Source organism: Andrena cerasifolii, chromosome 5 (genome assembly GCF_050908995.1).
Source record: "Andrena cerasifolii isolate SP2316 chromosome 5, iyAndCera1_principal, whole genome shotgun sequence".
NCBI lineage: Eukaryota > Metazoa > Arthropoda > Insecta > Hymenoptera > Andrenidae > Andrena > Andrena cerasifolii.
In genome coordinates, this window is record NC_135122.1 from 11,522,095 (window position 1) to 11,540,538 (window position 18,444).

At 42.5% G+C, this 18,444-nt stretch overlaps 1 protein-coding gene across 2 annotated transcripts in view; it reads left to right on the forward strand.

The window, feature by feature from the left end:
- Positions 1-14,096, forward strand: part of Nha1 (Na[+]/H[+] hydrogen antiporter 1) — an 89,260-nt gene extending 75,164 nt beyond the window's left edge. For both annotated transcript variants that reach the window (XM_076813387.1, XM_076813386.1), the window contains one exon: positions 12,229-14,096. In XM_076813387.1, coding sequence (XP_076669502.1) covers positions 12,229-12,756 — 528 coding nt within the window. In that variant the 3' untranslated portion in view covers positions 12,757-14,096. The remainder of the gene's footprint in view (positions 1-12,228) is intronic.
- The last annotated feature ends 4,348 nt before the right edge of the window (positions 14,097-18,444 follow it).

Genomic DNA, 18,444 nt, shown 5'->3' on the forward strand with positions numbered 1-18,444 from the left:
GGATTACGCGGAGGTATCACGCTTCGCCGTAGCTTTGATCGCCGAGTGCTGACCGAACGTTGCCATGTTTCGTTGAGCCTGATATAATGGACGATTATCGGCGGGCTGTTTCTTTGTTCCGCGCGAGGCTTTGCGGGATCAGTGTCCTGATATCTGTGATGCCTCGTTTAATTGAGGGAATGTCGATTACGGAATCGACGGTAATATAGTGGCTTGTCGTTGCTGGGAGACTGCTGATTAGTGGGGCTTAGAGTAGTTGGTATCTGTCGTTGATTTCTTCTTGGTTTTGTGAAATCATTTGGGGGCCATTTTCAGATATTGTTTCGTAAATTGTGCTGTTCGTCTGAAGGGTTTGGTTTTAAGGTTTCGAGGTTTGTGACGAAGAGGTGCTGACGGTAAATAGGGCAGAGGTGGACTTTATTTGAAACGAAAGTTAGAAATGGTAAAATCATAAAATTCTTTCACTGTTTTTCCGTTGGAATACTGATGGGAGAGTTGGTGCAAATAATTCTTTACGTCGTGAATTCTTCTGGTTGTAAATAAACGTTTCCCCAACCAAACTGTATCTACTAATCGTTCAGTGAAACTCGGATTAAACAAACACCCATCTTCATACTTACCCCCTCGCAACTCGTTTCACATAAAGACCTCTATTTTTCTCTCCACTTTTTCGAACACAGTATCTTGCCAAATCCCTCGACAGCTTTCTTAATTCACCCTACACGAAACCGTCGAATTTCTTTCACGAAGAATTCTTCCTCTTATTTATTGCCTCGCGAGACGTTCTGCAGCGTGACAACCCCCCCAGCCACTTTCTTCGGGGCGTTTTACTTTCAATAAACTGGCGCGTGGGTAGGGAGAGAGAAAAGCCCCGCTGTCGCTTATCGTTGACCCCCGTAACTCGAACGAAAAGTCGCCGCTCGCCAGCCACCCCCCATAACACCGAGCGTGTTAATATTTCCCGCAGTTTGCTCATAAATCCTTCGACTCCGAGGCTCAGCACGTATTCCCCGCCGCCTCAGCAGCCAGTATCGGAATACGATTCTGGTTTCATACACCAGTTACGTCTCCGTTCTGTCGGCATTGATCTTTCGGCCTGCAGAGTCGAGCTTCGCGCTTGGATGGGCGGCGAACTTAAGGACTACCACTGCAGTCTGCGCGAAATGACAAATGGCCACTCGGTGTTACAAGTGTTTGGCGCGAAGAAGGAAAGAATGCACTCTATAATGAATTTAATTACTTTCACCACATTTACCTACGTCAAATTTGCCAACCCATTCTCCACCTGTGAAATCATACATCCGCCCCGTTATCACCATCAACAGGTGCGAACTGCACGGGTTATTTTGCGTGGCGACAGTTTATGCATTGCTGCCCTGTTTAGTCACGCAGGCTGAATTTCAGGGTGAGAATGGACTTTTATTATTCACGTGGTGGATCACAGAGAAAGTTGAATTTACATGTAAGTTATAGTCTGGTTAGTTCTTCTTCCTGTAGGGACACCAAACGCGGAAATCGACTAGAGATAGGTCAGTATTTCTGTTGCCAACTTAGCACGCGCCAAGATCCCACGTCTGGAATCACTTGCCCCGAAAAATGTACCGTCGCGAAACAAAAGGACCGTTTCTTCTGGAAAACCACCCTTATAGCTCCGAACACGATGACTCTAACAGAATTCCACATTATTCTCCTTTTTTCAAGCCAACAGCTATTATAAAACATGGCAACCACAGTAGAACTGGAACAATCTTCGCCGACCACTGTAGTTTAAGTGGCAGCATCTCCATTTACAACCCCTAAAGTTTAGTATTCAAGCTCTAGAAGTTACTAAGTAGCTGTGCGAATTCCTTTCCTCTTTTCTACGCTCATTTTTCTACCGTTACTTCGCGTAGTCTTCCAGATTTAAAATCTCGTGCACCCCTTCGATGTCCAAGCGAAAAAGATATCACGAGCCTCCACCTGCCATGGTGGCCATCGATTCGCCCCTATCGTCCCAGTGCAGTGGCGCGCACAGGATTTAATCTTGGTGGCGGGGGGAGCCGAGTTGAAGGGGTACAAATATTTTTAATGTTAATTCAATCAAATTCACTAGGTGGGTATAAAAATTTATTTAATGAATACAATCCAGTTTTCTTTTCTCTCTACAAAGCTCTTATATTACTTCAGTCGTGGTTACATTAATATCCTTTTTCCTTCGGGGATGCAAGAGCCCCGCCCCCCCCCCGTTCTGGGTGCGCCAATAATCTCCCGATCGTTTATTAATACCATCGCTTGACGGATCGCCTTTAACGACTCGGGACTGGCGAGCCCGGCGTCCGCGGGATTATCCAGCGCAGCGGTAGCAATGATCACGTGGCTCGTGATAAGTGAATCGCGCGGAATTAATTTATACGAATGAGCGTGCGGCGAGGTACGCTGCCTAATCTGGATCGCAGGCAAGCCGGCGTGGTAAACAGGGGTTGCACGTGAGCGTCATAGAGAAATATTCCCGTATCTCGACACCGCGTGACGAGGAATCGTCAGCGACGAGTGAGCGTGTCCCAGGGGTTGCGGTTTACATGAAAACTGCAGTCACGTCGGCCCTGCGAGCCGCTTTCGGTGGGAATGTCGATGGGTTTCTATTTCCACTCGTGCGCCGTAAAACTCGCGGGCCTGCGGATAAAGCGGAAGCGAATCGCGGCGATAAAGGCGACAGGAACCACCGACGGTGCTCCGCGTCGAGGTTTTGTAAACAGAAGCTGCGCTTGCGGTGATCAGTGGTCGCTTGTGTAAAATATAAGGCTCGGTAGTTGAATTTCTGGGGCGGCGAGGGATGTAACTGGGGTGCATCGTATTGATATTGGCCTTCTTCAATTAGTTTCCGTATGTAAGGGTTGTAAGAGCTAGTTGAAACTTGCAAATTCTCTTTTTGCGAAGAAACTTGTCGAAGGCGGAATTTTTTTTTAAATAATTAGAAGAATGAAGACGGAACACGAAGAGGTAGCTTTGGGGTAACTTTGGCAGTTACTTAACATGTATTAAGGGGTTATGCCTACCTGTGAGGTCCGAAAAAACTTGAAGGCTTTTTTAATCAAACCTTTATGTATTCGAAAATGTACGCGTTAAACTACTTGTAGCAATTTTTGCGATGGGAAATAGAAATAAATAAAAAAAATATCAGGGATCTGCCCGCAGCGATTTTTTTTCAGTAGTTTGCGGTGACCTCTCTAATTTTGACCCGGTTCATCCGAAATAAAAAAACACGGGAATTTAGTTAATATATTAGATTAAAAATTAATTTGCTACAAAGTGGCTTCTCCTAGCAAAAATATCGATTTTCACCACAGAATCGCTCTCATTTTTCATCTGTAAAATAAAACTACGCAACGAAAACGAAAACGCCACGATTAAGGACTAGATAATCTAATATAGTAACTAAATTACGTCGAATTTTTTATCTCCGACGAACCAGTTCAAAACTACAATGGCCACCGTAAAGTGCTTAAATAAAAAAAACGCTGCCAGGAGATCACCTACAATTCGATTATTTATTGACACATCGCATTGCAAAAAGAACTACAAGAACTTTAAAATATATACTTTCGAGTGTACTCTGTACAACCGTTTATTTCAAAAAGTCTTCAATTTTTAAAAAAAAAATCCCGAAAGTAAATACTTGTGATTTCAGACCTTACTGGTAGGCATAAGCCCTTAAGGAAGGAAAAAGACAAATATTTTATGCATATGCACACTTGTAGTATAATAATTAATTTTTGTATTATACCTATAGCAAAATGTTCCAAAAACATGCCAATGTTCTCCCCGTTTGTGGTACTATTATAGCTAAAATATCTATTATGTTACAGTTCCTAAACTACTTAGTACTCCAAACATATCCACACATTTCCCAGCTTCTGTTTCCTTTCACTCCACTGATATTTTTACCCAGTAAAAGTTGTTAGATGCCATCCGAACAGGCCCTAAGCAAACAACACCGCCGCGAATTCCATCACGGTCGCGGAATTAACTAGCGTCAGACGCGCCGTAACGCTGGAAGCTCGGCAAGCTATCAAAACTCGGATGGCACTGAACGTGAATGTTTAATAAGCGTATAGAATACGCGACTCCCTCGCCTGGCGAGGGTTCGCCCACAGATTTTCCAGTCGATACCGCGGTCGAAGTTCAACCGGCAGCCCCGAAATTCCGCGGGCGCGTGGCTCGCGATACGGGGGTTGATTAAAAATAAGCTCGCTCCCGCAGGAAGTGGCAGGAATTTTCGGCAGTTTTCCCGCCCCATCCGTTTCGGCGGTTTCGCGCGTTAATTGCAGCTTGTCAACGCGGAATCCCACTGGAGCACCGCGACTTGTCGTATTTAATTAGAGTCTACTGCACAGATCAAAGAACGCTCGCTTCTCGACGCTTTTGCCCTACCCCGTTGCGTGGCGAGTGTACAGAGTGCTCGTAAATTACAGGTGCAAAGTTTGCGGGCCGACAGATTCCTGCGAGGGCAATGAAAAATGTTGGCAGGCATACAGTGGCTCGCAAATTTGCCTACGGAGCTCTATTTCACTCACGCGTCCAGATTATATTGACGGATTTATTCCTTGTGCTCTCATCTGAGAGGTTAAACGGCAGTTGGTTATAGAAACTTAAGGTGACGCGGTAGAAGCACAGGTACTAATAAACAGGTTAATAATTACCTATATCCTTAATTAAAACTGGTATTTTATTTTAGCTCACTTTACCCCATGTATAGGGTAAAGTTGTCGTTTTGGCATTTTCTTTTCAAGTTGAATTTTAATATACTTTAAGTATATTTTAAGCATCGCTATTCCTCATTTATCAATAGTAATGTTCAAATTATATTATAAATCCATTTCCACAGATTTTTATTGAAAGGGAAAAATTTTATTCGACTTCAAACTTTTTTCGCGTCACTTTGCCCCGGTCTCCCCTAGTACATACCGCAAGCGTCACTCATTGCCAGTCAGTTACAAGAACAATCATCTCCAACTACCTACCCCTCGCACACTCGTCGCCAAACCGCCACCCCAGAAGCAGGGTATTAAAAGTCTTAACTCCGCAGGCAAATTTTCCCGCAGTAAAGGAAACGAACACGCAAAGCTTCGCAAATATCCTCGCAAAAAGTGCCGCCCCCGCGGCCGCCTGGTTGCCGGGGCCGGGGGGTGTCTCCTCTCCAAATAAGCCACCGCGTTAAACGCTCGACTCCGCGCGAGCAAGCCCCAAAGAAATCCGCAGGAAAAACAGAGCGTCGACGTCGCGCGAAATCCGTGGAGAGCACCCGTCGCGGATAAATCATCTATTTGCGTGGCAAAAATAAGCCCCGCTAGTCGGGCAAGCCTCGCCGAACGCCGGGGCGGGGATTGGCGGAAGGAAGGACGCTGGTCGTTGCAGTTACCATTCCTGTTCCCAGTTACGGCCCGTTTGCTTCCCTTAGCAGAAACTCGCCGAGGAACTGGCGGCAAGCGAGTTTACCTCCATTTACGCGGCCGCTAAAAGCAAGTCGGAGAGGGCCATCGGTCGGCGCATCCATCGTCGACGCGGGGAACGCGCATAGACGGGGCTGCATTCAAATGCCGACCCCTTTATACGGCGCGGACCCGCTTTTCGAGTTCGACGAATTCCCCGAGCATCGCTCCCCATTCGAGCCGCGTCACCCTGGATATGTTAATCTCGCGGATTCTGGCGCGTGTAATTTTCAGGCGGGATGATCTGGGCTTAGTGCTGCTAAGTGTACGTTTGTTCTAGTTAAGGGGTCTCTCCACTGCAACGCCCTTAAAAATTACTGTTGTTCGGAACTTCTTTTTGTCACAAATTAATTACCGATACATGTTTTGAGAATACATTTATTTTCATCTTTTCTGCAAAGACCTCTTAATTCGTTGCTCTGGGAGCAGGGAATCAAGTAGTTTGCTTTGGATGCACCTGTCACAGTCATCGGATTGTGAAAAGAAGGAAAGCTATTTAAAGTTAAGATAGTTTACGCTGGAACTGGACGTAAAATTTTAACTTCAGTTTTTATTTGTAATAGTTTTTTCGTTGATATGAAGAAAATTTATCTAAGGGAAAAGTTACTTTTCCTTTCAAACACTGTGAATCACACAGTTTTTCAATTTTTTTACATAAATTAGGGACACAGTCGGTGTATTCTGGTGAAATAGAAACGAATTGGCAAACCATTTTGATGAAGTTTTAAATGAATGCATAGAAGATATCGAAGAAATATGCGAGGTTTAGAATTTTGGGTGCGATAGTTTTCGGCGAGCGGTTCCCATGTTCCTTTTAGCGTGGAGCAAATTTTGATTGGCCGAAATCACGAGGGAGCGAGATTTTTGGTCACATCTAGGTGGAAGTGGTCCCCATCCTAAATGTTGGTAGAGCAAATATGCTGGTTCTACGTTGATATTTGAAATTTTAATTCCGACGAATTTCAGCGAGCGAGCTTCCATTTCGTCGGTGCCTGCGAAATACACTCGGCTAGAATTTCGAAGCAGCTGGATTTTTAGATTACTCGACCGGAACCAATTAATGTCGCCAATATTGGTAGGATCCGTACATCAACTATCGCCCCCTGTACATCGATGTTTGAGTTCCCTAAATAGACTATTCCACAGCCATTAAAATTTAAATCCTCCGGTCTGATCGTCGTACTAAAATACCGCAATATTATCGGGCCGCGATTAATGCGAATAACTTAAGATTTCGACTAATTAATATTTCGAATACCAATACGATCCATTGTAATCCGTACCTATGTTTCTTCGTTGTTCTTCGCTGTGCTCCAGGAAAATGGCAAGGGGGAATTAATAATGCAGGCAGTAATTCATTTCAACAAATTTAAAATTCTAATTCCAATGGATTCCCCACCGCCGATCCTACTACATTTCTTTTCGCAGGCTCCATTCAATTTGTCGAATTGTTCGTTATTCAGTGAAAAGCAATTAGCACTTCGAATATTAAGAGAGTACACTCGTCCGACACGATCCCGCACACTTAGAATACCTGGCATTTTCACTCAACATCACCTTCGCGGGAATAAGGGGCCTCAGAGGCCGTTTACGTAAGAGTAATGTTGGCGATTTCTTACTCGCTCCCTCCCCAAATATACGGATTGGTATGATTTTATTTTCCAATCCTCTCACCGTTTCTTACGTAATATTTTATACATTGCATTTTTCGGTTAATAAAATTCTTTTAAAGGTTTATATAATTCATTTAATTCTGTTTCGCGTGTGCAATGGAACATCGCTTTTTAGACTACTCATTTTGAAAATTAGCTTAACAAAATATTACGTAGGACGCTACCTGTCTCCCTCTCCCCCTACCCTTGTAAAAAATTCGCGACACCCATCCCCCCGCCCAAAAAAAGCCTTGCGTAATTTAAGGACGATCCCCTAACTCGTGTCGTTTTTAAACGCATCCTCTCGAAATTTTAAAATCCTCAAATCTTCTGATCGCCCCATCCCCCTTCAACTTTACAACAACGCAGCATAACTTCAGCTACCTAATATCCCAAACTTTCTTACGCTACAGGACAAGACACTATTCAAAATTAAATCCCCCAAACCCCCATGCTACCGAAATCAATCCCACCCCCGAACGAAACAAACCGAATCACACACAGATTCTACGTGTACAATCTGCAACAGTAGAAGAGAGAGAACGAAATCACACTACAATCGGGTTATCCTGGACACGCGTCGCGTCGCCGAGCAGGTAATTACCGAGGGGCGGGCGCCGGAGGGAGGGAAGTCCCTTTTCTCCCCGAAGATCGGTAAATAAGCGACTTTACACGGTAATGCAGCTGCGCATAAGGGTGGAAAGGGCGACGAGGACAGCGCGGCTGCAGCTGGGGGAGAGGGAGGCAGCGACGCGATCGACGGAGAATGGGAGCGGTTCCGTAATTAAGTACTGGAGGTTATATAATGAAGTTCGCCTTCCTCGAACGACGATCGATTTCATTAATTATGCGAAATACCGGGGGTTGCTCTGGTTACCGGTCGCACTGAAAGCCCCTCTCGCGGAAGTGCTGCTGGTAAGAAGACGTAGAGGGGTGGGGAGGGTGGACGGACGGAAAAAATGGAAAGGAGAGGGGAAAGGGAGCGAATGGAATGGGCGATGGAGGGTGGAAAGAAGCTCGGCGATTCGGCGGGAATGAAAAGAACTGGCAACCCCCTAATTAACTTATTCGTTCGGGCCGCGTTAATTAATGCATGCCGGCCGAACAAGCGGTGCAATTCAATTACACGAAATCAACTGACGCTTGCGATTGAGTCTTCCTAGGGACACCCGATGTCACGCGGAGAAAGAGTTGTACTTCGATTTGGGGGATGGTGAGTCCGTCTTCGTGACCATATCGGGGCATTGAGAGGGGATGATGGTGGTTACTGTTGGGGCAGAGGGACATTTTGCGAGCAAAGGGAGTTGCCATTTGTATTCACTTGGGAATAGTGGATTGCGGGTGGATGACTTGTGAGATAGTTGTGAGGAACAGATTGGTGAATTAAGAGGGTTGTTTTGTTAGGGTAGCTACTAGCGATGGGGTGGAAGTAGTCGGAGAAACTTGGAAATCATGTTAGTTTTAATGGGGCCAAGAGGACTTTTAGAAATTTATTCGGGTAGGGCTATCCTTTTTTATTAAAATGGAGAAGGGAGAAAGTTTGTGTTAATTGGTAGTTTGGGAGATAAAAAAGTTGCTTACAATGGCCTGCTTTTGCGAACATGGAAGCAAATTGCACACTTTAGTAATATATATTTTTTAAACAAAATAGTTTCACAATTTCACGTGGACTACATCATGTTTCAATTTCATCGAAATTGCTGCCATAGAGCGCGTACAGTGATCGATTTGGCGAAGGATGGTCCAGATATAATCTTTAGCATTTTCCGTAACAAATTGAAAAACAGAAAGAATTTAATAATATTTAGTTTTACAATTTACAAGTGAACAGTAGCACAAAAGGTGTATAAAAATAAATTGAAATCCTAGATAACAATAATTGTTTTGCACATCGAGTTCCTTTCTACAAACAGTTGTTAGTATTTAATAAACTGTTTTACGTTATCATAATCCAATTTTTTGATTATTTTCGACGGTATTCCTATAGCCTAACATTACACGTGCAATCGATAAAGCTTAATTAAGATTTAAATCGCCCAACTAGAGGCACAATATGAATACATGGCCTAAAGCAGTAATTACAGTACAGTAATTATGATGTATCAATAGCAATATTTACGAGCACGTTATTGTTCCAATAATGAATCCCAATTATCAGGTACTTACTGTGAACGTTACTATCTCAACAATATCAAATGCGCCCAACACAAAATAAAATACGAATTTTTTCTTGTCATTAACATCAAATTTAAAATTTAACATCAAATTCTGGTGAACTGCTCCAATATCTCTATCCGATCCAATCGCTTGCTTCTTCATTACACACCGTACTATACCACCTTAATTAACTAACACAAGTAACCACAGTAACAGGGACGCACCCCAAAGAAAAAGGAAAAAGGAGATTAGTTTATCCACGACTAAAATAATTCAAGTGCTTTGTAAAAGGAAAAGAAAACAGGATTCTTATTCAATAAATAAATTTTTATAATCGCCTAATGAATTTTCTTGAATTTGCATTGAAAATATTTTTATCCGTTCAACGTGGCTCACCCCAAAATTAAATCCCGAGTGCGCCACTGCACAGTAAACTAAAATACCCAGTGAAGTATATCAATCAGTAAACAATCCCGTGACGAAATACTTCAACAAGCTTCTTTACATATGTCGATACTCAAAAACGCTTCGCCACCTCGCGCAAATTAAATAATTATCAGAGAATAATCACGTCAGCGAAAGCGACCGATTAAAACAGTTTCGTCGATATGAATATCAGGATGATAAAACGCACTCACCATAAATGTCATCCATTGCCTATCCTCACTGTGGATATTTAATACAGGCGAATTATTTACACGCTTTAATGATTCGTGGCGAGACCGTAAGGGCGACGCCGACGCTGCGCCTGTGGTTGTGTTTAATGGTGTTAATTTACAACGAGAAAGAGTGGGATCGTTAAAGTCGGGGTTATTAAGTAAGGCAATATCTGCGGTGAAATATTAATGATATTGACGATCTCTCACGGCTGGCTAAGGGGCGTCGGTGGACAGGGGACGAAGAATAACGACGCCACCCTCGGTAATTGTATCGCGTGACACGGGGCGAAATGACAGTCATGACGGATTCGAAAGCTATTTCAGTCTGCAGGGAAGTCAACTCTCTTTTTAGAGCATTTAAACCTGATATAAGTACACTCACCTTCTTATGTTTGGTAATCAACGATTTAAGTCGGTGCCTGTTTAAAGATCTCTATCCGAAATAACCTTTCTATAATAATTGACATTTTCAAATCTGAACACTTCACAAAGGGTCATTCAATTTTTCTGATTCACTGAGAAATTGCATATCTCTTAACTTGCAATGTGCTTCTAACCACACGGTGGCAATTAAATCTTTGTGGCCACACCTTCTTATAATCACAAATTGGTTCACCACACCCCAGCGTAACTTTTCAATTACCATATTCGTAATTTTGAATCTTTCAACTTTTGAAATGTAAATTTTGATATAATGAAATTTTTAGTCGAAAAAATAGTTGTGGGAAACAACTTTTTTGTTAAAATTCACCAAATTTTATTATTAAGTTCTAAAAATTTACAAAAATATTGGTGGAAAGAAATGGCCACGAAGGGTTAAGTAGTATTTTTCACGAAAACTCTCAGAATCACTTGTGTTGGGATAGTAATTAGTAATCTTCATTTATGAAATTTTAAGGTTCTTAATTAAGGCGAATTCAAACACACTATATTCCAAATTCGTAAAAAGAATTCTGAACTGAAATAAGTTGTCGAATCGGGAGTTTAGGTATGAAATCTCACGCTTTGATTGTGGAAGCCCGAAAAACAAGGCGAATCAGTGCTATCTTTTTAAGTATTATCAGCATAGAAGCCATCTATTTTCACGGTGGAGCGATCGTTTTGGGAATACAAGGCAAAGATAGAAATGGTTTTCGACGAAAGTTGCAGGAACGTCGGAGGTCTCGATGGCAATTCCGTAAACGGATATCCCTATAAGCTCTCAGCGTTCCATTGCGAACTTTTGTTTCCCCCATTTTTCACGGCGGGATCGTTGAACGCTGGGACCGTGTCACCGGTATGCAGCAATGCTACCGCATAAGAGGATTAGTCCCCGGTGTACTGTTCATGTATTTGTCTGCGAGCAAAATGGCGTGGCATCGGCGTTCGAATAATGAACACTCGAAAACCGGGCGAGATCCCGAGCTCGCGACAAACTCGAAGCCAAAGCGACTACTCCTGTGCATTTGGGTCGTTCTGTTAAACCTTTTCTCCCACCGATCGCGAATAACTATTCATGTGATTGAACAAGAGGCGAGGGTGGCTACCCTCACCTCTTTAAGGGGAGGTTCCGGTCTAGAGCCCCAAAAAAATAGATGATCTTTAGGAATTAATTAAAGGGAAACTACTACATATAATTTAATCGGATGGTTTGCATTGTATTAAGGATGTCTTAAATTATAGAAATATATTTTTTGTTTTATAATTAATCATTACAGACAGCACTGTGACGCCACAGCTGGATCATTAAAGAGGCTTTTTAAAAAGAAGTTCTGATTTTAAATTTATTTATTTGTAATTAATAGAAAAAGAAATGCTTTATTTTCGACAAAAACGACTGCCTAGGTAGTACCCTCAATTGACCAGTTCACCGATCTGTGATTGATGATCAATTATTCAGTAGCATCGGTACGTAATCAGACACAGACAAAGCTACACGATTGCAATGCTATTCAACCGAGAGATACTCCTCTAATTGACCTGTACTGTAGAAGTTAAAATTAAGTACACTTTTATTATCCTACTAGCACCAGGACCAAGCCTTTACGATCGATCGCTCCCACAGGGAAAGTTTCCTACCCAACTAGCTCCAAGCTTCGTTTCTCCTCAAACTGAGCATCCTAGAACTCTCAAGCAGTACTTTCGATGCTTCCCAAGGAGCATCGCCGTGAGAGCACGTCACTCACAGCATCAACATTCGCCATAAAAGCGCCCAACTCTGCTTAAGCAGATGTCGCAGATCACATCCTTCAGCCCGACACCGATTTCAAGCAACAAAGCAAACCTCTAACCGCAACCACCCCTCTGTTCCAGAACCCAGTGGCAACGGCGTTCGAGATCTTCTGGATGCTCTTCGAGCCCATCCTGTTCGCCGTGACAGGTACCCAAATCAAGATCAACGAGCTGGACGGTAGAACCGTGTACCTGGGCCTGGCTTGCCTGATATCCGGCATCGTGATCCGCATCATCGTAACGGTTCTCGTCGGAATCGGCTCCAAGCTGAACCTCAAGGAGAAGGTGTTCATCGCGCTCTCCTGGATGGCGAAGGCGACCGTCCAGGCGGCCCTGGGCCCGACCACTCTGGATAAGGTCGACCCGACCGACCCCGTGCAGGTGTCCTACGCCGAAACGGTGGTGACCATGTGCGTCCTTTCGATCCTGCTCACCGCGCCGGCCGGGGCCATTCTCATCTCTCTCTCAGGACCCAAGCTGCTGACGAAGACCACGGCGCCAGTGGCGCCACCCGATGGCTGGAAGGCACGCAGACACTCCATCCGAGACATCTCCATCATCAACGAGGACCCAGACCTCGAGGAGACCGCCAACGAGAGGAAACCCTGAAGCGCCGCCGCGCTCCCGTCGAACGTGACCGTTTTTCCCTATTCCCGCTCGAGGTCCAAGCCGCGCCGAGCAGGATCCTCGTGGAATTTCCATCGTCTCGTTTGCATCTCGTTCCCTTATTCCCGAATATTCTGCCGCCGGGCTCCAAGCTTCGTTAACCTCGCTGATCGGGCTGGATAATCGCACGAATTTTTGTGAATCTACCCGGCGAACTGGGAGCCTCGTTAGAACTTTCAACGGCCAATGTTCCTATTTGTGGTCGAGGGCTCTGCGTGGGACATGTCCCCGGTGACTTTGGTTCGCGTGGATAATGTTGGGGAATGGAAATGGATACTTCTAGGTCATTGATTTATAGCTTCTTTCTAAGCGGGGCTAATTGGTCAGGGTGGATAGCGGACGAGTAGAAAGGGGTTTGCCAGTGATCTGGAAAAGGGATACTAGTGGAAGGTGGGAAATTTATTTGGATGCCACTGTGCCTTTGAATTCGAGTTGTATTCGTTATGGAGGAAGGGAGTAATGTTTGGTGCCTTGAATAATGATCGAAGAATTTGTTTATATCGATTGGATGGGACTCTTGCCTCGATTAGAGATTTTGGAACACGCTTTAGAGGGTTTATTTGTAATTTCTTACGTGGTAAGTTCATTAACTATGGGGTGGATGAATGAAAAGAGGACGAAGATTATATTACTTTTTTTTTTAGAAAACCATGGTCAAGTAGGATTTTAATATTCGAGGTCTACGTCTATTTGTTGCGAGGAGAATGCCTATTTTTTATCGTTTAACGTAGCTGCGAAAGCAAATTCAAATGAATCTGATAATGAAAGGAAGTTAAGTGGAAGTAAATTTAATGAGTGAAGAAAATAAAAAGACTGTCACGATTTCATACAAAACTTTTCGGTAATTGAAAATGAATCGCCTGCAACTGAGAATTTATTCTTAAGTATAGAAAGCTTTGCAGTCGAGTTTAAAACAGAAATTAATTTCCAAACATCCCTTGCTTGAGAATCTTTTCTACGTCCACGTTTAAAAATTATTCCGAAGCTCTTCGTTGTAATCTTCATACGGAATGGACGAGTGAGTGTGAATATTTGTACATATTCTGTGTAATTAACCTCGAACTAGAGAGAGAAAGTGCAATGCAGAGGAGCCAGGGAATTGATTAATCGATTGCTCGGAACTTCAAATGTGGAACATTTAAGCGTAATCGATTAATTGATTTGCCCGAGAGCAGTGTTGGATTAATTTGCCGTATGGAGAGGATGTCTGTGTGAAAGCATAGTTTTACTGTTAGAGACTACATTTTACTGGATAAGTATTAAAGGTAATAATTAGTTACTAATTGCTGTTTTCTTTCCAATTTACCAGTGGCCACTGTAGCGTCGCTCAAATCCTCTCAGAAACACTTCTGTTTGTATGTATCTCTCCTCGAATTACCATGAAAAGATTCCTCCTGCGTTGGCGTTCCATTACATTAAGAATAATTAGTTTAAAATCGACGAGCATAAAATTTCCAGCAGAAAGTTTATTTCATCGAAAGGTGAAAGGGTAAAAGAGTATTGAGGGCTGGCGCGAGGTGGCTCGAAGAAATAGATCCGCTCTTCTTTTGAGGGATGGAAAATAACAACATAGCGGCGCACCGAAGGCGGCGAAAAATGAAGCCGCGGAGAAACAGGAAAATTAGTGAGGGAGAAACGACTTTTCGAAACTGCGAATCTTCGGGCCGGTAACTAGTGCGGAACCCTTTAGATATACAGCGGAGAACGAAGGTAATAAAATAACAGCAGAAATAATATCGATCCCCGGTGCTGAATTGAAAGCGAGCTATAATAACGTCTATACAAAACAGAGATTACATAAACGTAAATTAATTAATTGCTCCCCGCTACTTCCGAATAACTGTTTCAATACAGCAGAAAATTACCAAAATATACTTGCTTCGAAATTAATTCAACCGCGTCGCAGATCAACGTTTAACCCATTAATTACCTATTCATATAATTATCTATGCAGCGTACGATTGCATATTTACAGAAATACACGGCCGCAAACAATAGAGAAAGTTTGATTAAAATTAATCCGATCAATTCGCAAGTGACGCAAGCATTATTATTAAATTACGTTCGCGTGTAAGCATAAAAACATTCTTTTAAAAAAAAAAACTCCAAGCTGTCCCCGTAATTGCTTTTTCCTTTTCCTCTGCCCCCTTTTGCCTGTTATATTAACCTTTGAGGGGGAATCGGATCAATCATTCCTTGGCGTGTAATTAGCGAGCCTCTGTCGCGAGCCCCGCTTTGCCCTCGACTTGGTCGTGGAATGTCAGCCGCCGACGCACGTGAAATCGAGTGAACCATGACGACAAAAAGTGTCTTCTCGTGTCGGGTACAAAGACCCCCTGTCCGTAATAAGCTTACGGACCCGAGCGACGGTATCGTCAGCTTACACGCGCGAACGGAAGCCTGCTAGCTCTCGATCTTGTCATCGCGAGATCCGAAAGGGACGCGGGGAAGTTTCGTCGACTTCGGGAAAGGAGCACCCCTCTTGAAAGGGAAATTCGATGAATCTGGTCCCCATCTCAAAGGAGAGGAAGATGCGTGCAGGGAGGGGAAATAAGGGTTGAAAGTAGATGGGTTGCAAATAAATACCAAGTTAGGTATTTATGTTGATAACAGAAACGAGGAATCTTTTATCAGAATCCTTCGTGTAATCAAAGATTATATTGCATATAAATGAACGGGTACATTTCAATTTCATTTTAAACATTTTATCGTATAATAAAAGTTTGTCGTTCCTACGTTATAATATTTGGATATGGTACTTTTGTGAATCGGCATCTCCAATATAAAAGGCAGATATACTTTACAGGGCTAGCAATTTACGCTCATTCGGTAAAGCTGCTGGAGATATAGCGTATTCAGTGCTTGTCAATATATCTAAGGTACTAAATAGTCAGGAATCACAAAGAATTCCCATCGCATATAAATTTCGAATACCTAGCTTTCATCCCCCCCTCGGGCGAAATAGTTGCCAAGCGTCTTCGAAGGAAGCTCGAAGTTGTCTTACGGCGTGCTTCCCACATCTGTGCCCCATCGCGCCAACGGCTGTGCCACGCAAAAAAGCCCCGGTTCCCGGCAGAACAACGAAGTTGTGCTGCGTGGGGCACGGTGAGTGCTTCGGCGAGTAAGATCATCGAGGAACTTCCGTGCGCTGTTGGCGCAGGGGAGGTTCCGAGTCTACCTAAAACTGCAGGTCCACAACTAGGGCGATAATCAATAAAGGTGGATGTTGGTTACCGCCAGAAGACAAACAGAGTTCCTTTGGCAGACATCATTTCACTTGTCCAAACAGTGACTGCCTGTATTCCACCCTCTCAGCACTCGAGTCGAGTTCAGTGGCAAAGGTCTGCTTGTTTAATTATCCGCGTACTAAGTAATACATTACGTTTTTGCCACTCTTAAGTAATTCTTACTTGTTTTCATCTCTGTTTACTTATTATTTGTTACATCTAAAGCAGAGTTGGCTATTAACTAAATAAAAAATTATTTAAATAAAGGATGAAATAAAAGATACTTTAACTTGAAATTATTCGACGTCCAATAAAGTTGAAGTTGAAGTTGAAGTTGAAGTTGAAATTGCAGTTGAAATTAAGTTGCAGTTGATAAATGTATTCGACGCTCTGATGTGATCTTCATTTTTAAGAAGTTTTTTTCAGGAATAATTTACAGTTTTCATAGAAAATTTTTATTACTTACTTTTAGTACGTTGTCTTAAGAGACTATACAAAAAAAGTAAATAGAAAAACATCCATAAATTATAATATATTAATTAATTTTCTACGCCTCCTCACGCGAGCTGGTCGAAGGTGTAACTATGGAACAGCAGGTCCGAAATCAAATTTGATTTTTTTTTTATAAACTACATGAGTGTAGTTTCCGTTGTACGTACCGATTTCTTAAACAAATTATTTTTGTAAAAATGGTGCGCTTTAGAAAAAAAGTTTCGAAAATCCGCGAATAAGATGGACAGTTTTTCGAGTGTATTTCAAAAAATTTGCTCTCAATCAAAGAATCCGTACGTACAACGGGAACTGCACTCATATAGTTTATAAAAAAAAAATCAAATTTAATTTCGGACCTGCTGTTCCATAGTTACACCTTCGACCACCTCGCGTCGGGGGGTCTAGAAGATTAATTAATATATTACAATTTATGGAAGTTTTTCTATTTACTTTTTTTTTGTATAGTCTCTTAAGACAGTGTACTAAAGGTAGATAATAAAAATTTTCTATGAAAACTGTAAATTATTCCTGAAAAAAATCTTAAAAAATGGCTTACTTTTCCAGCCGTCACAGTGGTATTCGCCTTTAAATGGCCATGGACCTATCAGCTGCGATTTAACCACCCCGAGAAGCCGTAGCCGATTACACTTTCGCCTCGACAGAGTTGCCTTATTTGCCAGCACGGTGATTTATTAATAACACAATAAATTGCCAGTAATGTATATTAATTCGCAGGAGCGCCGACGTCGATAATCCTGAGTGCCAATATTTATTTTCACCTTAGAGCAATTAAAGCACAGCGACTTAAGCTGTGCACACACGTTTCCATTTATAACTTGGAGCATCTCTCTCACGAACGGTCCGTCTCGATTACGTCAATGAAGATATAGTAGCTCTTCAGGTAATATTTCATCGACTTGCGCGTCGCTTGGAAATAATAAGAGTTAAGTGAAGGAAGCAGTTCTGGAAACTGTACACTTCGAACTCCAATACACTTAAACTGTTATAAACCAGATTAATAATATAATAACATTCCGAGAAATTCTGATAAATGATAGTAATTAGGGTGATCTGAGTTGTTGAAGTCTATCAATTAAATCAGAAGTACCTTGGACTTTTCTGCATCTCTTTTTAATTCATTTTCACTTTCACTTCAGGTAACTTATTTTTTTTTCAGGAATATTAACGTGGAAATGTTTAATAACTAAAGTGCAAGCGAGTGGGAAAGAGAAGCTTTGCACGTTGCATCGATTTTGTACCAGAGCGAAGCAAAAATACATAAATCATTGCGGCAGATCCACGGATGAGTACCTTTCACGATAGACCTGTACTTTAGATCAGCATTTTCTAACTTTCCCCCGCGGCGGGACTCTTAAAATAAGTTTTCATATCCCAGAAATCCCTTTAGTTATGAAAACACGCGTAGGCCAGGAAAATTTTATAGCCGCGCCGAAACTGTGGCAGTGAATTTTCAAAATGTATGGAGATTGCCACGATATCAAACGTTAAAACGAAACCCCGTACCATACTCCAAGGTATTCGAATTTTCGCGAGGCTTCCCCTGCAAATTTTCATTTAGCTTTTATTTCAAACACAACTCTCGCAGAGGTGAATGAAACACTAGAAAATCCAATATTAAAGTCAACATTTTTTAACTATAATTTGCAGTTCATTCATACATTTCTATTTACCTCTCATTTCTCTCAAACGGTGTCCCAATTTAAACCATTGCAGGTCATGGAAAACTTAGAAAATTTGTCGTCAGCTATGTTTCAAAGCTTACGTTAGTTACTTAGTCCGAAGCCTGCAATTTATTGTGCACATATTTTCGCGAACTCTGCAAGTTTGCCAAAGAACGTTGCATTGTATTCCAGCGGAGCATGGAATTATCGCAAAATCTCGCGATTCTCGG